This window comes from Suricata suricatta, chromosome 2, assembly GCF_006229205.1.
Source record: "Suricata suricatta isolate VVHF042 chromosome 2, meerkat_22Aug2017_6uvM2_HiC, whole genome shotgun sequence".
NCBI lineage: Eukaryota > Metazoa > Chordata > Mammalia > Carnivora > Herpestidae > Suricata > Suricata suricatta.
Genome location: NC_043701.1, coordinates 35,952,983 through 35,971,340, shown reverse-complemented (window position 1 = coordinate 35,971,340; position 18,358 = coordinate 35,952,983). Strand labels below are relative to the sequence as shown.

Here is an 18,358-nt window from a genome sequence, read left to right as displayed (position 1 = left end):
ATCTTGAAATGGGAGGCAATTTACCAGAGGCCCCTCACCTCTGAAGTTCTAGACTGAGTTTTGCTCCTCTTGATGGAAATAGAAGTGCAGCTCAGATTTAAACTTTCCTCCACTAACATGTCCACAGGGCCCAGTGTTATTACTATCCCAGAGGTATCACATGTATTTTCATTTATTCTTCTTTCAAAGCTTTCATTGGAGTTTTCTATTTCTTTGTAAAAATGTCATAAGTTTCTTTCAACCTATTTCTAGGCATTTTATGTTTATCATTTTTTAAGGCTTATTTATTTATTTAGAGAGAGAGGGGGAGAGAGTGTACTTGTGAGCAAGTGGAAGGGACAGAGACAGGCAGAGAGAATCCCAAACAGGCTCTGTGCTGTCAGTGCAGAGTCTCACGTGGGGCTTGAACTGAAACCAAGAGTCAGATTCTTGCTTACCCGACTCAGCCACCCATGCACATGTTTGCTGTTCTATGAATGGAATGATTTCCATTACACTTTCTGATTATTGATGTCTAGGATATTGCTTTTTGTATATTTACATGTTACTATTTGCTCCCTGAATAGTATTAAAAATATACATTTCCTGCTATACACCATTTATTTCTTCTTCTACTACCTGTATTATACAATTCCAAGAGAATTTGCATAGTTTTTCTACTGGCTAGGTTAATGGTAATTTTATCAACAAAATCACAGACAGAGTTTTATGACAGAGTTTACAATGTTAAAGATGCAGCATTTTCACCTGATTTTTCAGTTCACTCTCAAGTTTGCCAGGTACTCATCTTACTTACAAATACTAATAATTTAATTTCTTTCTTTCTTTTCCAAAATGTCTATAGCACTTGTTGCTCCTCTTTTGTATACAGAGGTTTAACTGATCAAAGGATTACTTCTACATTTTGTCAGTCATTCATATAAAAGAATTACTAAATACATGACCAATATAGACAACTTTATTATCTCTAACTTTAACTTGATGTGACTAGTATTTTTCTGATCAAGATGGTAATACAGGAAACTCAGTAATTCACTATGTTACAATTTATAGCAAAGGTTGTAAACACCTTCAGGGGTTATGAAGTGGCTGTGATAAACAGTGCTAAGAATTCTAAAGGAAAGTGCATTGCTGCCTAAAAGCATACATTTTCTTTTTTTAAGAAGCATTTAAAAATTTTATTGAGGTATAATTGACTTACAGTGTTATATTAGTTTCAGGTGTACAACATAGTGGTTTGATAATACTATACATTACTCAGTGCTCATTAGAATAAGTGTAGTCACCATCTGTCACCATACATTTTCACAATATTATTTATATTCTCTATACTTCTCATCTCTGTGACTTATTTTATAACTGGAAGTCTGTACCTCTTAATCCCTTTCATCTATTTTGTCCATAACCACACCATTCACTTGCCCTGTGGCAACTACTCGTTTGTTCTCTATATTTGAGTCTTTTAGTTTTGTTCATTTGTTTTGTTTAGATTCCACATGTAAGTGAAATCATATGATATCTGTCTTTGTCTCACCTATTTAAGACACATTTTAAAAAATGTTCCGTCTTGGGGCGCCTGGGTGGCTCAGTTAGTTGAGTGTCTGACTTGAGCTCAGGTCATGATCTCATGGTTCAGGCATTTGAGCACCATGTCCAGCTTTGTGCTTTGTTAGTTAACCTCTTAAATCCAACTCTTGATTTCAGCTTAGATATTGATCTCATGGTTCATGAGATCAGGCCCCATGTCAGACTTAAGATTATCCCCCCTCCCTGGCTTGCAGGAGCTCTCAAAAAAAAAAAAAAGTTAACTTCTCATTTTGTTTGTTTAATCAAAACATTTTTCTTTAGTTAAGACTCTTTATTAACTTGCTATCTCCTCATCTTTCTATGTCCTACAGTAAAAAGAATGGAAATTTCCATTCCTAAAAGCTGGTTCAGAAATATTTAAGTTTGGCTATATTTATCAAAATCATGTCAAGGGTAGAGACTACCCTTGTTTAAATATTCATGTGTATACAATACCAATGATTATAATGGACTTTTTTGGAATTATATTAAAGAATTTTATAAAGCTAAGATTTTTATTATGAAATTAAAATATGTTATAGTTTTACCATTAGAAAAAAGCATTGCATTAAACAGTTTATAATTGAACAATGAACTACAGTAATGATAAACTTCAATTGCCAGTCTGTGTATAACCCAGGTAGGAAGCCTTATTAAATAATTTAAAATTCCAATTAAAATGTTAACTGATAGTGATGATATTCAATATTCGCATTCCAGTTATACAACACTGAAAATATTTAATATAATAGAACTAAATAAGCAGCTAGAGGTTTACTGATCACAATTCGTATACAACAGATGATCTGTTTTTATAATCTTAGAAAGTTGGTAGTTTTATGTTGTCATTAATTTTTAAAAGTCAAATTTAACAAAAAGAATCATTGAATATTTTTATTAGGTTATTTTGTGTAACCAAGCTTAGAAAAACAGTATTAAATATACTATCAAGATAACATACACAAATAAAAGTGAGCAGTTTGGCAAAAATTAGCAGTCTTAACTGAACAGATGGCAAATATGTCCAAGGGGAGAAAAAATAAATTTAGGATGTTTTATCCACTTGCCACTTCCAGGAAGCTTCAATTTTATTGGTCTGCAAACATTTATAGCTTTAACCTAAAAGGCATTTGTGACTCTTGGTGTACTCTAATATTTTAAACAACTCCCTGTAATAAATTTGATCAACTTACCTAATCAAAACCATTAAGTGTAGGTACTTTTCTAGCTTTGTTTCTCCAAATCACCCTATGGTCACTATCAAACTATAGGACATGAGTCAAATTTTAAAGCAGATAGAATCTGAACATACTAGCAGACCAATAAATAACTGTTAAGTAATATCTTTAGCACAAAAGTAGTAACTAGCTATTCTCTATTCAGTGAGGCTTTCAAGTCATGGTCTAAATAGTCAACCCTTTCATATCATAAAATTTCTTAGATAATAGGAACAAAATTTCTTTATGCGATATATGGATACCAATGTCATAATTTCATTTTTTAAAATATGGCATTTACATAAGAGATAAAATTATTGTTTAGAAGTATTTTTGTAGCAGTCACATTAAGTAAACCAGATTTAGGAAATAGTATACATGGAAATCTAAAGAAAATGGAAGTCCAACTAAGAAACAGAATATATAAATGTATATTACAAAGTAACATGTAAATGGAGGTATTTTGCTCTTTAATGTGAGAAGTTCATTTTTAAGAAACAATAGGCAACCTAAAAAATTTGCCCAGTACAGGAAATTTTAAGAACATTAGGAAAGCTACTTCAGTTTTAAAGTCAAGTGATTTCTTTATATGAACGCAGTAGGGACTAATGGAAAGGGGTCAAGCTTTGGAGTTACACTTTGGTTCAATGCTAGTATAGCCATTTACCATCTGTGTGTACCTGAACAAATTAATTAACCTTTTAGTCTCAATCTATAAAAGGGGACTAATATTTATTTTGTGAGCTTATACTACAGGTTAGAAATATGTGAAATATGGCTAGCACAATAAATGGTAGCCATAATTTGCAATGAAGCATTTTCAAATTGAAATGAAGTCATTATGAGCAAGACAACAGAAATCTAAATGACTATTACTTTTTCATCTTAGTGACTACTGCTGTGTAGGAGATGTTGATGTAGAGTTAAAGTTCTAGTAAATACATTAGAAATCTTATGTTTTTTTCTTCTTTTGAGTAATCTCAAAATGGAAATAGTAAAAATAGACATTTTTTTCGACTACAACCCTAATAAAGGTGAAAAAACAGTGGTATGGGAATCAGACTCAGTCTACTGAATCTTACTTTTCCTGTGGGCAAAATAAAGAGGTTACATTAAATAATCTCTATGTTCATTTCCAACTCTAAAAATATATGATAGTAAGTAAAGTGGTTAAGAGCTGTGAAGGCAGATTGCCTGGATTCATACCAGCTCTGCAGCCTTAAGGAAGTTTCCTAACTCTTCAAGCATGTTTCTTAATCTATGAAATGGGAATAATAATGATACCTATCTCAGAATGTCATGAGAATTAAATAAACACATAAAGTACATAGAATGGGATAGAGCACATAGAAAACAGTTAACAAATGGTAAATCTTAGTATTAAAATGGAAAACATTCTCTCCGGTCATTAAAATTTTTAAAAGATTTTTCAAAGCTGCAAAATCATCTGGAGGAAAGACGAAATACCTTGTTTTTACTTAAAGAAAAACAGAATTAGGACCATTGTTGGTGTTTTAGAAAAAATTAAAAAAGTACTCCTGTTTCCTAGTGTTCTGGCAGAAAGGATAAAACATCAAATAAAAAGAATGCCTGCTAGCTAAAAAGAATTCATGCTCCCTCCCTTTGCAATCTAGACTAAAATAGCTCAAAACTTTAGGAAGAGAAATGAAACAAAACAAAAAATTATGAAGCATGTGCACTTCTAGTTTTGGCAGCAGATTCGAAAACGCCCTCTCCCCATGCCAAGTGAAGTAATATGGCTGCTCCTGCCATCTTGCTAGAAATGAAACTGCTACATCTGTGGATTTCATCCCTTCCTTGGATGCAAAGCTGATCTTGTTCCATCTGTCACACCCAGTGATTGCCATTGCTTCTCCTATAGAGAAATCAACTGTGATTATGGTTTTTCTGGTTTGAGTCAAAAGGCTTCTACAAAAAGTTGCTTCAAACTCCCATGGAATCTGCAAATGACAATGTTTGGCAACGAAAGGCATATAAAATCTCATGTGAATGATAATGAGAGAATCTTTAAACAAAAGAGTGAGCCAAGGGGTATACTTCCTTGGGTATCTGGATGCTTTTCTCCCCTTTTATCCTAATGTGAATTATCAATTATCACAATTTCTGAAAAGCCTATAGCTGAGCAATAATACTAGCACCAAATGTTGTGGTACTATGTAAGTCTGTCTTATTGACTTATGTTTTTTTAAAAAGGATAAAAGAGGAAAGCAAACAGCACGTTCAATGAACATAATACAAACTGCAGGAAACATCAGCTGTAATGTTCCATTTTAAAGCTAGAATGAGATTATGAATAGAACACAACAGAAGTTAATGGTAAAATTCCAGATTTTTATTGTAAATGACTTAGAAAGATACTATTGCCTCATTTTGAGAATGTTATTAAACTCAGTAAAACTAAGGAAAAACAAAAAACCAAGCTATCCATGTGGGATTAGCTAACATTCTATTCAAGTGAGGTCAAAGATTTCTTACATATGACATCAAGAGTCTTAAAAGAAAAAAAACTGATAAAATGGACTGTGGTAAAATTTAGAACCTCTGCTCTTCAGAAAACATGTTAAGAGAAAAGATAAGCCACACACTGGGAGAAATATTTGCAAGTCATATATATGATAATGGACTTCTATCCAGAATATATAAAGAATTCTCAGAACTGACTATTAAAACAAGCAATCCACAATTTTAAAAACTACCAAGACATCTAAACAGGCACTTCACCAAAGACACAGTGTAGTAAGCAAGCACAAGAAAATATACTTAACATCAACAGTTATTAGGATAACAGAAAATAAAACCACAATGAATTACCACCACACACCTATTACAATGGTTAAAAAACAGTCAATACCAAGCACCGGTTATTACATGGAGCAACTGGAACTCCTATATACTGCTGGTGAGAATGCAAAATGGTACAGCCACTGTGAAAACATTTTGATAGTTTATTAAACATAATTCATGTTTATTTTAGTTTTTTAAATATTTACTTTTGAGAGCCTACATGCATGTGTGTGTTAGCAGGGCAGCGGGAGAGAGAGAAGGGAACATAGGATCTAAAGCTGGCTCCGCACTGACAGCAGAGAGCCCGATGCGGGGCCTGAAATCATGAACTGTGAAATCATGGCCTGAGCCGACACAAATCAAGAGTCAGATGTTCAACCAACTGAGCCACCATGGCACCCCCATCATTCCTGTTTATGACATGACCCAGCAATCCCACACCAAATAAAATAAAAATTTAGCTTTAAAAAAACCCTATGAATATTTATAGCAACTTTTATAATTAACCAAAAAGTAATTTCAACATCCCTCAATTGAGTAATGAACAAACAGATAGCCATATGATGCAATACTGCTCTGCAATACAAAGAAATAAACATATATAAACAACATAGGTGAATCTATATGAATTATGCTAAGTGAAAGAAGCTAAATTCAAACAGCTACATACTATATAATTTCAATATATGACATTCTCTGAAAGCAAAGTGTAGGGAGAGACAGCTACTGGGGGTTGAGAAAGGGAATGACTCCAAAGGGGCAGAAGGGAATTTTGGGGGGTAACTGAACTCCTCTATATTTCGATTATGGTAGTGGTAGTCACACAACTATATACTTTTGTCAAAACTGCAGAATTATACACTAAAAAGGATGAATAATACTATATGCAAATTTTTCCTTAAAATTGTTTTTTTATATTATAGCTAAGTAAAACTAACAGAACCCAAAACTAACGTGCAAAAAAGCTTAATGTAAGAAAAAGTGGCTAAGCCCATTTTTGGAAATTAGGGTCCAAGCTACAGTACTCCACTAGGAAGCTTCATCTCATGTTTTTGTTTGTCTGGTTTTACTCCTCCAGCAGTAAAATAACCATAGATATGACTCCTAAAAAATATGCTTTAAAAAATAAGCCCAGTGTAAAATGTTCTGCAAATTCCAAATGCTGCTAGGTCATTAATTCAATGAAACCTATTATCCTACATTTCCATCTGCTCCCTTTATTCTCTCAATACCGTTGTAACAGTTTTAGACTATCCACATATCAGAACACTATTCAACTCTACACTTCATCAACTTATTTCAAGTTCTCTTTAAACTTTACTTCTCAACAAGATCTTAGGGGAAAATTGCTGTGCTAAAGGTAAGACTACGCCTCAGTCCAGGTGCTTATCTTTTGCTCCTGGCTACGCTTAATTTCAGGCTACCTCTACTTTCACTGATCCCTCTCTTTGGCTGACCTGTCTACTCAAAAGATTTCTTCAATTTTATTTATTTATTTATTTATTTATTTATTTATTTATGTATTTATTTATTTATTTATTTGCCTGCTACACTGGATCTGCCCCCACCCAATCAATGGAACTATTTTTCCAGTGGAAATCCACTAAAGGATATTTTAATGAGACAATGGGAAGTACAGGTTTGCACTTTATTACTCTCACAGAAATGTGAAAAAATGGGTTTATACTATATTGCTACAAAGCTAATTAGTATCAATATCATTCAGGAATGTTAAAAATAGTTCAATTTTTAAAAGGCGAAAGATTTATACGATCTGAAGAGAAACCAGAATATAAAAAAATAGTTCAATTTTTAAAAAACAAAATCTAAAAGAGTTTGATATAGGACTTAAAAAATTTACTTGGATTAACAATGATGTCAGGCCAAAAACAATCCTGGGCTTTTATAAACTCCAATTTTTTGCCTTTCACTGTATAATTTTCTGATGCTTTCATCAGTCAAGAGTTGGAACTTCTATAAATCCAGTGGAATGTATCCTAAATTATGTTTCACACAGAGGTTAATAGGTATGGTTGGAGATACCTCTTAATGAAGAGTAAAGACAAGTTTTTCATGGTCAAGTAAGTGTGGAAATGTTTTTCTTTAAACACTTTTTCTCTGAGTATACTCATTAACATCTTATAGAATGCTGGGCAGAGCATAGTTCAGGAAATCTATACACAAAATGTTAAATTAAAATTAAGTTTAAAAAATTTAATTGCATCCAAGACACAATGTCTACACCACAGGCAGCAGTTACCAAACAGCAACTAATTGGGGGAATGCAGACAAAACTCAGGTAGATGCATGTTAGTCTTAAGTAGCTAAATTAATACCTTGTTACTCAATGGGTATGCTTTTGACCAAGAGTTTCTGCATCACCTTTAATTTTTTCGAGCTCTTGGGGCGCCTGAGTGGCTCAGTCAGTTAAGTGTCCGACTTCGACTCGGGTCATGATCTCATAGTTGGTGAGTTCAAACCCCATATGAGGCTCTGTGCTCACAGCTCAGAGCCTGGAGCCTGTTTCCATTCTGTGTTTCCCTCTCTCTCTGCCCCTCCCCCACTCTTGCTCTGTCTCTCTCTGTCTCAAAAATAAACATAAAAAAAAAAGTTTACTTTTTCAAGCTCTCTCCCAAAATCAATTTGAACCTTCAGAATTTTAACAACATTCCCACATGATTTCAATGCATGTTAAAAGCTAAGAAGTACTGGCCTGCAACGAGTTGGCAAAATTTCTTTAAAGAGCCAGAGAGTTAAAATTTTAGGTTTCGTGAGCTGTTCGGTCTATACTGTAACTACTCAACTAGACTGTTCATTATAATGATAAAGGTCCATAGAAAAGATATAGTAATTAAAGATAAATACAGATACCTTGGAACAGAACACCAAAATACATGGAGCAAGAAAATGACAGAATTGAAAGGATACACCCAGTTTGGCAATTATATTGAGGATTTTTAATATCCCTCTCTCAGTACTGATGGAATCAGACAAAAAAGATCAGCAAAAGTATAGAAGAATACCAACCAACTTAACCTAGCTGGTATTTATAGACTATTCTACCCAGTAACAGCAGAAAACTCATTCCTTTTCAATTGAACATGTTGTTTTCTCCAGAATCAAACACATGCCAGGCCACAAAACAAGTCTTAATAAAAGACTAAAATAATGCAAACTATGTCCTCTAATCACATGTAATTAAATTAGAAATCAATAACCAAGAAACGTGGGAAATCCCACAAATATCACAATATCAGACAACCAATTTTTAAATAACCCAAATGTCAAAGAGCAAATGTTAAGGGAAATTAGAAAATACCTTGTGAGACAGCCTAGTACTAGTAGAAGATCAGACACACAGATCAATGGAGCAAAAACGAGAGCTCAAAAATAAAGCCTTACATTTATATTTCATTGATTTTGGACAAAGGCGCCAAAGCAATTCAACAGAAGAACGAATAGTCTTTTCTTGGAATAATTAGAAAGCCCTATTTAAAAAAATTAGATCCTTATGTCATACCATAGACAAAAATTATTTCAAAATGGATCATGCATCTAAATATCAAAGCTAAAACAATAAAATCACTAAAGAAAACTAATTATAGAAGAAAATCTTTGTGACCTAGGGTCGAGCAAACACTTCTTAGAATACTAAAAACAAAGTCCATAATGAAAAAGTTGGTAAATTGTTCTTCATAAAATTAAAAACCTATAACTCTTCAAAAGATGTCAATTAAGAAAAAAAGATACATCACAGACTGGGAGAAAACATTTCCAAATCATGTATTTCTAAAAAAGGGCCTGTATGCAGAATATAAAAAGAACACTTAAAACTCAATCATAAGAGAAATAACTCAATTTACAATGGGCAAAAGATTTGAGTAGATACTTCAACAACAAAACAAGTGAATGACTAATAACATTAAAAAGATGTTCAACATATTAGTCAATAGAGACATGCAAATTAAAGCCACAAAGAGATCACTCCACACCTAAACTGAGAGGCAGTCTCAAGTAATTCAACTTTAAAAAGGAGTAAAATGGAAGGAGAGAATCTGGAAATTGATTCTCTTAAAATTATTTTTGCTAACACAGTAAAGCTGGTGCATGCCTCCAGTGGTACACATACCTGGTCTAAGAAGACCACTGTTAAGAGAAAACAAGAAAGGTACAGTGACTTAGAAAATAGTTGGTTACTTGGATTTGATGATCTGGAAAGGTGTCAAGCATGAATGAGCCTGACTTCAAAAAGAAAAAGAAAAAGAAAAAAAAGCAGTTAGGGCTGGAAGACTGGGAAAGGTGAGGGAAAGGAAGTAGAAAACTTTTGTAAGAGTTTCTGGCATCATCCACCATCACCACCATCACCACCACCACCATCACCATCATCATCATCATCATCATCATCCTCATCCTCATCATTCTGATAGCCCTCAGCCCTGGCAAGTGACAAAGGCAGCCTGAGGCAACACCCACGATGTTTTCAGCATTGAGTTGACTCCCACACAGGCTCCCTGCCCCAGTCTACTCTTGACAAAAAGGAACCATGCCCAGGCAAGTCTCTACATTTCCCTTCAAACACTCACATCTAGAAATCACTCTGTAGCAACTGCAGCCAAGAAGAAAATTGCTCCCAGTACAGGTGACCTTTCTTTTAATCCTACATCCTAATCTGATGTACTCAAACTTCGGCATTTCTCACACTGTAATAATTGTTGACATGTCTGCCTCTTCCCTCTTCCATGAGAAACTGTGACTTCTTTCAGACAGAGACATTTCCTACTCACCTTGAGATCTTCAGCAACCTGTACAGTATGTGACATATAGTGCAGTCAATAAATGTACAAAGAATGGAAGACTAGGCTTGCTAATATTATAACAATATTTGCAATTTGAGTATCTTTGTCTACAAAAGACTTTCTTTTTTTTTTTAAACATATAATTGGGCAGCAAATAAGAAACTCATTTTTTCAGGGGCTCCTGGGTGGCTCAGTTGCTTGAGTATCTGACTTTAGCTCAGGTCATGACCTCACGGTTTGTGGGTTTGAGCCTCACGTTGGGCTCTGTGTTAAACACTTGTTCAGACCCAGAGGCTGCTTCGGATTCTGTCTCGTCTCTCTGTCCCTCCTTGCTCATGCTCTGTCTCACTCTCTCTCAAAAATAAATAAATGTAAAAAAAAATTTTTTTTAAATAGAAACCCATTTTTTCTTTCTTAGGAATGTTATACATCTAATCACCTTTCACATAAATAGGAAATGGCTATATACATATAAAAAAAAAAAGATGTGTTGTTATGGAAAGACCAGCGGATTAGACAGGAGCTAGGGAACATGGTTAGGGCTAGTATCAGTGATTTTGGATGTCTCTTCTCTGGCTTTGTCTCCTCAGGTGTGAAATGAAAGGATTAAAGTGCAATCTCTAAGCACCCTTCAAATGTTAATGTTCTAAGGATCTTTAATCTATCAATGTTTAATCAACAATTAGAAGGGGAAGGCATGTCATTTGCTGAGTATTCTAACATCTTGGTACCTCTCTGCTAGAGAACAAACTAAATTATATTCTATGCATTCAGTACTTCAATTTCATGAAAAAAAATAAGCACCAGAAAGAGAGTCTCCTTCTGAAATCAAGAAAGTGACTTTGGAATTCTAATAATTTAGCTCTTTAAGCATTTACTCACACATCATAGGCATTGACATAATAAACAAACTGTACACTTACCTGCCAGGAAACTGCTCCTAAAATTGCTGTTGCAAGAAGACTAAAAAAAACTAACTGCTCTGAAATTAAGCAAAAGTGACGCATTCCTTTGGATGCCATGATTCTATCAAGGCTATTGTTATCTACCCTGTGGGTAAAATACACTTTATGGCAGTCATTTAACTTGGTATGGAATCCCCAGAGAGTTAAGAGGAAAATAATATGACAAATCATCCAGAAAATTCCGAAAATGGAAAAGCCTGGTATTACGAAATACCAGAGGTGAGTGTTGCTAAGTTTAAATGCTGAAAGAACAAAAAAGGTAAGCTCAATCATTCCAATGGAAACAACTGAGAGTCTTCTGCATATTCTTCCACGGTACAAAAAGGGTTTCCACCTTTCAGTCACTGAGAGTCCACTAAAATAGATGTCGAGGAAAGGGTCGGTTATCAGGCAGATAAAAAAACATGCAAAAGCAACTGGATTTTTGGGAGTTTCCAATGAGGAGAAAAACAACAAGACTGCAAAAATAACTAAGTTTGGGATAGCTAAGAAAGACTTCATTCTCAGGTCAATAATCAGCATGGCCAAAGCTACAACAAGTAAAATGACACTCAGAGACTTCTCCACCAACATAGTTGTGCTGGCGATAGCAAATCCAACAAGTTCCAGAAATTCAACTGTGGTTAGTAAAGTGGGTCGATGACGGACATACCCAGAAATTCTCTCCACCAAAGCGCATAATATCCTTAACACTATGGAAGTCAGAAGCAAATATTTGGTTGATTCTTCTTTCACATCATTTTTAAAGGATGAATTGTCAAGAAAACATAGGAGGCCAAGCAAGAATCCAAACCAAAGATTGGAGAGACTTAAACTTGCTGCTTCCATTGAAAAATAATAGTAGAGTATGCTGGCAATTCCAAGAACAAAAAGACCAAGAATAAAAATGACCAAAATTAAGGAATTTGCTGTTTTTTCCCATCTTACATAAAGACCTAAGCATATAGCAACCAGCAAATTGATTCTGGCTAAATAGCCAAGATAACGCACTGAAGAATGCATGTTCACTTCTCTGTTTACTTCTTCCAGTCTTGTCATTGCTAAATAGAGACAATGACTAAAGCAGTAACGCAGTGATTTACACATGTAATCTGGTAATTCGGGCTTTCTCCCCACGTTACAAAAATTATCTGCTTGTATTTCATCCAGCAAATCCAATGTATCCGTAACTCCTATTTCCTCATTTCTTCTGGTGGAATTTTTGTTTATAGTGATCTAAAAAGAAAAAAATATATGTCAGTGTCAATTTTATATAATATACCTTTTATATCTATCTTCTTTGTTCAAAATAATAAATAAGTGAGATACACAGTTTCTTCTGAAACCGTTTTAAATCTGACTTGCATGTATCTTAATGGTAATTGTTTCTAGTTTAAAAATTCAGTTTATCCAAACACAAATAACAGTGCTTTCTACTTAACATATACTATGACTGTATGACTACATCGCCATCGGTGAAACGGTTTTTCCAGAGACTAAGCTATTCTTACTTCAGTATTTGATTTTTCAACTACATGCAAATATGAGATATTCAACCTAGCTTAGGTTGTAGCAGACGGATTTGGCATAATCAAAAGCTACTCAGCAGCTAAACAGAATGATGGACTTTATCCTCATCTCTAATTTGAAAAGCACTGAAACCCAATAATAACAACCATTACTATCAGCCTAAAATCCTCTACATCTTTATAGAAGGCAGCTTTAACATGCTATAAAATCTTAGTCTTTACATTATTTAACTAATATACTAACTAGAAGTAAAATATTAAAATCATTCAGTCTCTAAAGTTAATTTGTAATTTTCCCTGTAGTTTTGTCTCTACTAATTTACTTGATTATCAAATCTCCTTTCTAAATCTAAATACTATCTCTGTAGCAAACCAATTCCTGAACTTTCTAGTCAATTTACAATTCGTAAAGTTGAAATGCTAACCAGTATTTATTGTAAATTAAAAACTTCATAATTTTATTAAAAAGTTAACAATTATTTGTTAAAGGGCCCAGATCATTATTTCAATCTTTGAGTGCCCCCCAAAAGTTGCACTTAAAACATGACAGTGGTCAAAAAAGGCTTTAACTATCTACCAGATAATTCTTCAAATTTTCTACTATCCTGTTTCAAAAGAACTAATCCATTCAGCAGTTCACAGTCACATTAAATATCCATGGAAAACTCAACTGGATAAAAATTCAAAACAATGACTTGTTTGTGATCAGCTTATTTACTTTCTTAATAGGACACTAAAAGACCTGACAGAAACATGAGATGGCCTGGAATTAGCCATTAATTACCCATCTGGCTGGAGAAAAATGCCAATGAGTGATAATCTTACAGTCTCTGGGAAGTTCCAAGTACTATTACTCATTCTATTTCTTACTAATTCTACTTCAAGAAGTATATTTTTTACAGATAATCCTATTTAAGTATTCTAACTGATTTTCCTCAATTACATTTTCATCCAATTATTTCTTACCTAAGATACCATACACCACTAAAGAAAATGTCTTCCTTTTGGTTTTTCCTTTTTTCCTTAAGTACAAGATACTGAAAAAATCTAGAGTACATTGCATTTTTTTTAAACATCACTCCTGTATGTTATATGATCATTCAATAAATATGTTGGAATATATATCCTCAAAAGGTTGATGGTACAGTCTGGGCTTAGACAACTGAACACTACTGGAAGAAAAAAAAATCACCTTCCAGGCTAAATGGATGACACTCAAATCATGAGAAATCCATCTGTTTCTTTGGTCAATGCTCTCCCATTCTCTGTGGCTACCCAACCTCTCTTCTTGTCCTCCCATCTCTGACACCCACTTCTCACTGCATTCCCGCTGTATGACGGCCTCCAACAGAGGTGTCTGAAGTGAGCTGACTTGGGTTTCCACCCCTACAGCCCCATTTCTAACCTACCTCCTGATAGCAAGGAAAGAAAGATGTCCCTTCTCTATGGAAGGGCAAATCATTCAGCCATACTAGATATGTTTTCCCCTCTGCCTCTTCCAGAACTTCACAGTCTCCTCTCTCTTCAAATTCCCACTCTTATCCATTAGCACTTAAAAGAGCTTTGCAAATGTTTATTTGAGAGAGAGTGCAAACATGTAAGCACAGGGGAGGCACAGAGAGAGAATTCCAAGCCGACTCAGCCTTGTCAGCCCTGAGCCCGATGAGGCGCTTGAACCCATGAATCGTGAGATCACCACCTGGGCAAAAATCAAGAGTAGGATGCTTAACCCACTGAGCTACCCAGGGGCTCTGCAAAGCTCTTTTTAAAAATAATACTGGGGGGTGCCTGGGTGGCTCAGTCGGTTAAGCCTCCGACTTCGGCTCGGGTCAGATCTCACGTTTGTGGGTTCGAGTCCCAAATCGGGCTCTGTGCTGACAGCTAGCTCAGAGCCTGGAGCCTGCTTCTGATTCTGTGTCTCCTTCTCTCTCTGCTCCTCCCCCTCTCATGCTCTGTCTCTCTCTGTATCAAAAATAAATAAAACATTAAAAAATTTTAAAAATAATACTGGGGTGGAGGGCCTGGGTGGCTCAGTCAGTCCAGGGTCTGACTCTTGATTTTGGCTCAGGTCATGATCTCATGGTTCATGGGATAGAGTGCCTCATGGGGCTCCATGCTCACAGTCCCAAGCCTGCTTGGGATTATCTCTCCCTCTTTCTCTACCCCTCCCCCCTCTCAAAAATAAACTACTTAAAAAAAAAATACCAAAAACCGGAAACAACAAACAAAAGCAATCCTCGCTCATCCCCATCTTTTCTTCCAAGTTCAATCTTCTGTCCTCTCGACAGCTGTTTTTTCATTGCTGCAACTTCTCCCACCACTAAACAATGGTTCCCACCAAACAACGAACTTCTCTGCCAAATTCTAAAATGAGCTGCAAGCTCCTAAAATCAATGTGTACTTTCATCCTGCACCTTTTTCAAACAACCTTTGACATTGCTGACTCCTCCCAACTTCTGAAACCTGCCCAATCTTTAGCTCTCAAAGACCAAACTCCAGGTTTTCTTCCTAACTCACTAGTCTTTCCTTCTAGGTCTTCCTGCAGACTTTTCATTCTCAATCCATCCTTTGGCTATTCAATTCCAGGCTTAGGCTTTTCTCTCACTATCCACTTTCTATGAGCAATCTCATCTATTTCCATGTTCTCAAGTACTCTCTCTCCCTAATCACACATGTGTATTAATTTATGTGATAGAAATAAAAGCACCAGCTCTGTTGCTCTTTAGAGTAAAACCTAGAAAAAAAAGGCAAACATGTAAATCACACCCATAACATCGATATCCTAGAATATACGCAAGCACACTGCCAAAATCAGCATGGCAGAATACTTTTAAGTGGCTAATTTACAAAGTCTTTCCACATTCTGATCTTCAAAAGACAAATTGGCTTCAAAAGATAAACCAACAAAGCATCACAATCTTTTCAGCTGGTCTGCCATTACTTGATTCAATGAGAAATTACCTGACAGACAGATAAAAATGGAGCACAGAAGAGTCAATCTGCATAGGGGAAGTTTACTAATAACTCCCAGGGTCTGTTTTATAAAACCCACATACTACTCTAGCCCTCCTCTCTTTCACCACCTATATTTAATCCTCACCTTTCCATTCTTCTTCCTATACACATCTCAACCTTTCTACTTCTTCTCATCCCCAAAGTCAAAATCCCAGTTTTGGCCACCATCATCTCATGCTTAAATATCTCCCTGCATCTACTCCTGCCTTCTCCAAGAAGCATTCCTTTTGAAACCAAAAATTTGTTAGGTCAATCTGTTATATAAAACCTGTCAATGACTTCCCATCATCTTAACCATTAAAAATCTACACTCCTTGGGGTGCCTGGGTGGCTTAGTTGGTTAAGCGTCAGCTTCGGCTCAGGTCATGATCTCATGTTCGTGGGTTCGAGCCCCGTATTGGGCTCTGTGCTGACAGCTAGCTCAGAGCCTGGAGGCTTGCTTTGGATTGTGTGTGTCTCTCTCTCTCTGCCCCTCCTCACTCATGATCTGTCTCTCTCTGTCTCAAAAATAAATAAAACATTTTTTAAAAAATTAAAAGAAATCTACACTCCTTAAAACGCCTTATAATATCGGATGTGAATAACTTTCACGCTTCATCTCCTACCACTCTTCCTCTTGAACTTTATGTTCCAGCCATGCTGACCTTTCAATTCTGTACCACACCACTGCTATTCCCTCTTCAGGTATACTACTTTCCCTCCTCCTAGCCCCATCCCAGTCCTCACACCTGGCTCACTCCTACTCTTCCGGTGTCACTTAAATCATTTTCTTAGTGAGATCACCCCTGACCCATTCATATGATCCCTGCACTTCCTCTAGAATAGCAAAATACTGATCATCGTTTGTTTAATGTCTGCATTCCCTTTTAGATCACGAGGTCTCTGAAAGTTTGTCTTTACTACTGAGTTCCTGTGTCTTAGTAGAAGCTTTGGCACCAAGTAGGTATTCAACAAATACCTGTTCAAGAAATAAATTCTAGTACAGAAACAACTATGTTTAATAACAATGCTAGTTATTGGACACTTACTAACACAAGAAGGGAATAAAGAAATTGTCCAATATCCCACAGCTAGTAAGTAGTTGAGCTAAGGGAGATTCCATAAATGTTCGGAATTACTCTATCCTTCGATTAATGCATCCAAATTCCTCCAAACCATTTAATTCTCTTACATGTCCTACCTCTAAGGAATGGCTCACTAGAGTGGAAGACACACTTTAACATTTGCATCGGCTTTGGACTCAGAAACTATTTCCGTCCCATCTAGGGGAAGCTTTAAAAGCTAAAAGAACCATACTGAACAGCCAGGGGTGGGGAATTTCAGAGCTCTGGTTCCATGAATTCACGTTAACCCTTTGGGCCCATTACATACGAGGAGACTAGCATCTTACATATTACATCTCTCAGTTTTGGGGCAGCAACAGCAATTCTGCCAGAAAGAAGTCCTCTATCACTCCTCTACTTAGAAGGCAACCACAGCAGGGGACCCAGCTGACTGGTTAACCGCGGAGGACACGGCAAGGCGCACCCCACCTTCCATCCTCCATCCCCCACCGTCAACCACTCCCGGGGCAGTTACGGCAATCCCGGCCCCGGGAGACCGGCTGGGCGGAGCTTGGGGCTCGAACTACGCAGGGCCCGGGGCGGTGTCTGTGCTCAGGTCTCGCCACCCCGCTGTTCACCCGGGCCCCCCTACCTGACTCGGCCGCCGCCACCAACGCTCTCTCAACCCACACAGGAAAGGGAGGGTCCTTGGGCTGAGCCTGAGACTCGGAGTGGAAAGGTGGCACCCCGGGAGCGGGGAGAGGGGTTCGAGGGCCTAAAGCCACACGCACTAAAACAGGCCACTCTTGATGGAAACTTTCTCCGTTACCGGCCGGGCCGCGGCCGCCATATTCCTGCCGCCGAATCCGCGACGGTACGGAACGCCGCCGGGGTCAAACCGGGCGGTGCGCTTCCTCCCTGAGGCCCGGCCCCCCTCTCCGCCCAAACCCACCGCGGCGCCGCCGCCCCAGGTGCGTCCGGCGCGGCCCCGGGGCACACACCCTGCTTAGGTGCCGGCTGAGTCCAGCGTCATTCGCCTTTTGGGACTTGGAATCGGAGGCGAACAGGGGACGGGAAGGCCACAAAAGATCACGAAGACCGTGTCCTTGAAACCTCTAGGCCGCCGCCTGGGGCTGGACCGAAACGGGTGGGACAGGTGGGATGGCCACACGTGAGCTGTAAATAGCGCCGGAGGCTTTGCCGTGCTTTAGTATTTGGCCTAATGCCTGGCTTGTGTCTGCTGACCAGCAAAAGCGCAAGCTCCTTAGGCTCGCCTTCAAAGCCCTTCTCGCCTCCTTTTCTAATTAGAACTCCTTTTACATCACCACTTGGGTCTTTTGGCCACCGGCAGCTCTGAGCGCCCCAGCCCTGGCTTGTTCCATTCCCCTTTGTCCCCCTGTCCCTTACCTCTTCACCAGCCTCGCTTCCTAAAGGTCATTCAAA

The 18,358-nt window shown here is 37.2% G+C and overlaps 1 protein-coding gene across 1 annotated transcript in view; it reads right to left on the bottom strand.

Moving 5' to 3' along the window:
- The window catches only part of TMEM168 (transmembrane protein 168), a 31,055-nt gene extending 13,276 nt beyond the window's left edge, over positions 1–17,779 (bottom strand). The window contains exons 1-2 of the mRNA XM_029924689.1: positions 17,568–17,779; positions 11,308–12,564 (exon numbers count right to left, since the gene is read on the bottom strand). Of these exons, the coding sequence (XP_029780549.1) occupies positions 11,308–12,435 (1,128 nt within the window). The 5' untranslated portion in view covers positions 12,436–12,564; positions 17,568–17,779. The remainder of the gene's footprint in view (positions 1–11,307; positions 12,565–17,567) is intronic.
- Between the last annotated feature and the right edge of the window lie 579 nt (positions 17,780–18,358).